This window comes from Oreochromis aureus, linkage group 8, assembly GCF_013358895.1.
Source record: "Oreochromis aureus strain Israel breed Guangdong linkage group 8, ZZ_aureus, whole genome shotgun sequence".
Lineage (NCBI taxonomy): Eukaryota > Metazoa > Chordata > Actinopteri > Cichliformes > Cichlidae > Oreochromis > Oreochromis aureus.
The window spans coordinates 23,460,718-23,467,168 of record NC_052949.1 but is presented as its reverse complement, the minus strand read 5'-3'; the positions used below and the strand labels follow the sequence as shown (position 1 = coordinate 23,467,168).

The 6,451-nt window shown below is 43.3% G+C and overlaps 1 protein-coding gene across 1 annotated transcript; it reads left to right on the top strand.

Moving 5' to 3' along the window:
* Positions 1-3,486: 3,486 nt before the first annotated feature.
* LOC116327263 (urotensin-2 receptor) lies at positions 3,487-4,890 on the top strand. Its single transcript, XM_031748799.2, has one exon. The coding sequence runs from the start codon at positions 3,763-3,765 to the stop codon at positions 4,837-4,839; it is 1,077 nt and encodes a 358-aa protein (XP_031604659.1). The 5' UTR covers positions 3,487-3,762; the 3' UTR covers positions 4,840-4,890.
* Positions 4,891-6,451: the final 1,561 nt, after the last annotated feature.

The following is a 6,451-nucleotide window of genomic DNA, read 5'->3' as shown; positions in this document are numbered from 1 at the left end:
ACAGATCCATCCAGCCTCGTATCAACAGTTCTGGTTGTCGGTGGTGCTACAGTGATGTGTGAGGACATTTTCTTGGCACACTCTGAGCCCTTTAGTATACCATCATATAAATGCTTCAGCCTATTACTAAAGTATGTCCTTTTACCCACGGTGTACCCATCTTATGATGGATGCTTCTAGCAGGTGAAGCACCATCTCACAAGGCTCAGACCATTTCAAGCTGTTTTCCTGAAAATGACGATGAGTTCATTGTGCTTAAGTAGCCTCCACAGTCACCAGGCCTCAATCTTTGTGGAAAGGGAAATACACATGAAAGATGTGCAGCTGAGAAATCGGCAGCAACTGCATGATGCTATCATGTCAAAATCTCTGAATCTTTACAGCACCTTGCGAAGAATTATGGCAGGTACATAACAAATAATAAATACATAATAAAGTTTCCAGTAAGTGTACTACTTGTTCCCCTATTTTAATGGTGGCCTTGAGAGGAGTAGCTTTCTGAATCCTTTTCAGTCTTTTTCTTTTTCTTTTTCGGTTTGATGACCCTGAGTCAAAGCAGTAAGGTCCATTCACCAGAATGCTGACTGATATATGCTATTTGAAATGAACGATGGTGTTTCTGTGGTGTATCTGCTGTAACCAGGGTGAAGAATTAAAAGCTGGCATGACAGAAACTAAACTGGCTGTGACTGTGTTAACTGCCACCATGCTTAACCCTCTTTGCCTCTTCAGCTGCACTTGGAGTCCCGCGTGACCCAGCTAATGACTGTAATATCTCTGGCTTCAGCGCTGCTCTTTTTTGGCTTTGAGGATGGATGGTACAGTATCAGAGTTGGCCACAGAGCTCAATCACTTGTGGATGAATGAGTGTGAGGACACCTACGCTGTCTGCGGAAGATTATTGGCTCATGATTGCTGGCTCATGACACACTCATCGATCTGGGAAGACAGGGGCTGCAAGAGAGAAAAGCCCAATAGCAAAGTGACGACAATAAAAGGACAGCTTCATGAATAATAACGAGCATCGTACCGAGGGTTTGGAGACACTATTCAACATGTTACTTACAAGGCTCTACTGGGTGCAGTGATGCTTAAAATCCCAGACAAATTCATCACTGCAATAAACAGTTCATCTGTTGGTGCTCCATGAAAATAAAGACAAGCGGGAATTGTGAGAAGAGAAAAGCTTCAAAAAGCAGTTAATCCACAAATCGAATACGCATGTTTGTTTTGTTGTTTGTTTGTTTTTTCACTGGTGTGTAGTGCTGTTTAATACATTTAGTTTTGGAGACATCCTCTGTAGTGAGTCTGTTTTTCTTGTCTTGAATATAATGGGACCAGATGAAACGTGTCTTCTGGTGCTTCAAAATACAATTGAAAAAAATAAACAGCAATACCTCTTTCAAGAAATCATGACCCAGTTACAAAGCAAGTTTTAAAAAACTAAAAAATACAAAACTTGTTTCAGGTAGGAACTCAGCACAGGGGGCTGAGTTTTTACAGATTTTTAGTTCTTTTGTTGATTAAATATGAATTTGTTTAGGGATTATGTAGGAGGTTATTTCCATAAATTATCAGAACTCCACTGACTTATCTCATTTGTAAAATGTTATTTTATGTTTGTCAAACAAATGGGAACAAATGTGTATTTTGTGACAAGCTTTTTATGCTTGAATGTTTCAAATGTCAGTGTTTAGAGTCTTAGCAACGGAAATAGGAAAAAACACAAGGGAAGTGTTTCTGGGGAGACAATAACCCGACGGACCAGTTGCAGGAACCCAAAACATGGTAGGCGTGTTTTATCATGATTCATATAATACTAATGATGGATTTTTAGGCTAATAGTTAGGCTAACACACTTACCTCTCATCTTTTTTTTTCCTCACAAAAACGATAGATCATCCACTTCTTTTAAGTGTTTCCCAGCGCAATTCTTAGCAAATTTTGGTTCCTGCAACTGGTCCGTCGGCTTATTGTCTCCCCAGAAACACTTCCCTTGTGCTTTTGGAAATCTGTTTTTTCCTATTTCCGTTGTGTTTTGTGTGCTTTTGCAGCGTTTTTCTTATTGCTGGTATTTTCTTAAGTTGCAGTCTGTTTGGCCTCTCAGGGCCACCGTATAAAACAGACAATAAAACAGAGCATGCTTTAGGGTGTGGGTACCAGAGATGGGTAATCCGATTACTTTTTTCAAGTAACGAGTAAAGTAAGGGATTACTATTGCAAAAAAAAGTCATTAGATTACTGTTACTTTCTCATAAGCACGCTGCATTACTAAACCTTGATTTTGTTTGTGAGAGTGTCTCACAATGACGTACGAGTGTGCAACGTGTGACCAACGCTTGTGGCTACCTTTTCACACGTTGCTAACATATGAGCATTCAGTGTTTGTCAGTGAGATTTAGCCGTATGTTGTAAATTCTGGCACCAAAAAAACAAAATAACAAGATGACAACAGCCCAAAATGCCAGAGACCACAAACCAATGGACCTATATCACTGACCCATGGTGAGACACTTGCTACTAGCTGCTGCTAGCTGCTTCAGGCGGCAGATGTAGTTCTGACAGACTTGATTTTTATTTTCATTTTTATTTGTTTTTTGTTTTTCCTTGACACAGAAAAAAAACCCACCTTGTCAGACCTGCCCAAAATATAAGCTGCTTTGTCGTCCTTCTGGTCACTAATTGGGGCTGTGATGAACAGAATAAACCAAATCAATAAGACCTGAAAATAGCAGCTGGGATAATAAACTCATCAGGAAAGTGTTTAATGAGGTCAGAGTTCAAGAGAGCTGGTTTCTTTACAACAGGATTTCATTTTTGCAGACAAAGCCCCCCCCCCGCCACACACACACACACACACAATACTGGCAAATAGCCTCACAGACCCAGAAGACAACACCATCTTTGTTTACAGTCTGTGGGAAAAAATAAAAGCAATTTCCAACATAAGAGAAAAAAAAACAGATGACTATAATTGTAGATAAGAGCAATAAAACGTATTTATTTAATCTAGAGATGATAATAAGTTTTCTCCCCGAAGTAGATCCACAGCTACAAAATATCTGTGGTAAACACACATGTACAATAATTGGAGATGTATTTATTTTTCCGTGACATTTCGAGATCTATAATAAACTAGCTGCATAACTCAATGCCGAGCTGCAGAAAGGAAATGCTGGCCCATTCCTTGAGGGGCTCAGACTGCGCTGCGGTCAGTGAAAGAGAAAGTTTTCGCTTTCTGCTCTCGTGAGTCTCAAGAAAATGGCACACTGAAATTAACTGCAGGAGATTTATTCTTTTTTACGGGTGTGTGTGGGGGGGTGGGTGGCTACTTTAACACCAGTTACTCTAGCAAGTATCTATGCGTGACATTACCTGTGTCCTAGCTTTTCATTTGACATTTTAGCAGGCTTGGTCTTGCTGTTGGCATCAGGTGCGCGCTCAGTGCTGACTAAACTTTTAATAATACATTCCAGTCTCACATCTTTGCGCCGAGAAATCCATCCGCTCTTCAAGAAAGAAAAAAGAAGCCGATGCTTTCCTCTTCGCCCATCTGAGCATTATTTACCCGTGAGACAGCTGACTGTCAGATGTATATGGAAGTAACGGTGGTGACGTCAGGAGCAAAGAGCAGCAGGCGGAGAGCGGAGAGAGAGGAGGGAGGGGGAGGGGGAGGGAGCGAGCCACAACCTGTGCCAGTGCGCATCTTTTCCAAAACTTGTCCGGAGCTGTCAAAGAGCACGGAGCGGATCCGAGCGCGCCATGAGTAACAAATCTTTAAACCTGAACACCAGCCCGCCCCGGGCTGGCGGCACCGTGGACCACGAACTCGTCATCACTTCCACTTTCGGGACGCTCCTCTCCGTTGTCTACATCATCGGGGTCTCGGGGAACGTGTACACGCTGGTGGTGATGTGCCACTCGATCCGGTTCGCCACCTCCATGTACATCTCCATCATCAACCTGGCTCTCGCGGACCTGCTCTACCTCTCCACCATCCCTTTCGTGGTGTCCACCTACTTCCTGAAGGACTGGTACTTCGGAGACGTGGGCTGCCGCATCCTGCTCAGCTTGGACCTTCTCACCATGCACGCCAGCATCTTCACCCTGACCGTAATGTGCACGGAGCGCTACCTGGCCGTCACCAAGCCGCTGGACACGGTCAGGCGCTCCAAGAGTTATCGCAAAGCTCTGGCGTGGGGCGTGTGGCTGCTGTCGCTGGTGCTCACCGTGCCCATGATGGTAATGGTCGCTCAGACAACTAAAAGCACGCCGGACGGGGGTGTGAAGAGGATGTGCGCGCCCACATGGGCTCCACTGGCTTATAAAGTTTACGTAACGGTCCTGTTTGGCACCAGCATCATGGCCCCGGGGCTCATCATCGGGTACCTGTACGTCAAGTTAGCCCGCACTTATTTAGAGTCCCAGCGCAACTCTGTGATCAGCAAAGGCGGCAAAAGGTCACCGAAGCAGAAAGTGCTGATCATGATTTTCACCATCGTGCTGGTGTTCTGGGCGTGCTTCCTGCCCTTCTGGATCTGGCAGCTGCTGCCTCTGTACCACACCAAGCCGCTGAGCCTGGCCTCGCAGACGCACACGTGCATCAACTACCTGGTCGCGAGCCTCACGTACAGCAACAGCTGCATCAATCCGTTCCTCTATACGCTGCTCACCAAGAACTACAGGGAGTACCTGAAGAACAGGCACAGGAGCTTCTACAAGTACACGTCGTCGTTTAAGAAGCGGCCGCCCAGCCTCTACTCGTGGGGCAAGTCGGCGTCCTCCAGCAATCAGTTCGAGTTCAACTCCGAGACGCTGGTCATGGGGTCACTGAAGTGAGGAGAAAGCGTCTGGAGCCGGAGCAGCGACAGGTAGGCGGTGATGTCTCCGTTACGCACGGGCTGGAGTCAGAGCAGCTCCGCGTAAAGCAGGAAGCTGCCAAAGTTTGTTTTCTCTCATTTTAAAGTGCGGCTGTTCTTTAGTCACTCATGTTTGTTTGTTTTATTCTGTCCATGATGGACAGCCCACTGAGCCACCCTCTCTCTCTCTCTGCTGCGCTCCTTCAGCTCAGCCTCAGTGGAAGAACTCTTCCTGCGGTGCTGTGTTGCAGTACAAGGCCGCGGCGGTAATTAGAGAAGCTGAAGCACCTCTTAAACGCAGAAGTGATTTTAAGAAGCAAATGTTAATGTTTAATTTAAGGGTGTTTTAATCTGACATTACATTATTTGTATTAGAGCAGTTAAATAAAGGGAGGTAGTATGTCTGAATTTATGCTATTACGGACAGAGGACCCATTATACAAACGGAATAAGTCAGCGGAGTTCTGATGCCTTATACAACTAACCTCATAGTCCCGAAATACGTATATATACGTATATGTAATCGAATACCGACACAATAAATAACAAATAATAATAATAATAATCTGATTAGGGTATGGATTTTTTTTGTCCCACCCTCTGCAAAGGTTGTGTCTGACTGAGGAAAACATGCAGTGGTGGATGGAATTCCAAAGCCCCACTTTCACTCCATGTTACTGATACATACACGTCTCAATAATATGCACCAGTGTAGCAGAATATTAACTTTTAGAAGGACCAGAGGTTTACAAGCTCTATATTAGTTTATGCTGAGCACATGTAATCATATTTCTTCAAGCTTTTATTGTTTGAAGTAACTGATATAGATGTTATTGTGTTATTCCTTCATAGAAGTACCAGTATTATATTTGCCTATACACAGAGAGAAAGTTTGAACTACGTTGGAATGGGAAAACTGATTTTTTTTTTTTTTTTGTTTGTTTATTTCTTTTGTTTTTAGTTTATAGCATTGCACCTCACAAACTGGTCAAGGACTTAAACTCATTGCTGCTCAGCTATGATGCTACTCTGCTGCATGCGCTGCAGATAGTGCAAACAGGATCATAAACAGCTGTGCTAGCGCCATTCTGATGGACATACTATGTGATGATAACATTTCCTAATTATCCTCCATTTATGAATAATAAATGTTTCACGTTGGTGGATATCTGACAATAAATAAATACATAAAAGACAAATTTAAAGACATACAATATGTCAGGTCAGTGTGAGCTGATCTGATCCTTAGCAGGTCTTAAAACTAAATACAACCTCAGATGAACAACAAAACATGAAATATTACACTGCATCAGTATTGTTTTGTTTTTTTTAAGCCAAAATGCAGAAACGGTGTGTGGAAAAACTAAGTACACCCTCACTGCTGTCATAGGAATAAAGAGGGTCAGTACTGTAGCAGCCAGGTGCTGCTAATTCAATACACTTGATTACACTCAAGCAAATGTGAGGGCCTCTATAAAAGCAGAATTTTGGGCAGTTGGTGATCTGGAGTATTGAGGTGTGTTAACACAATATCAAGCAGAAAACACACCAGCAATAATCTTAAAGAAGCAACTATTGCCCATCTATCTGTG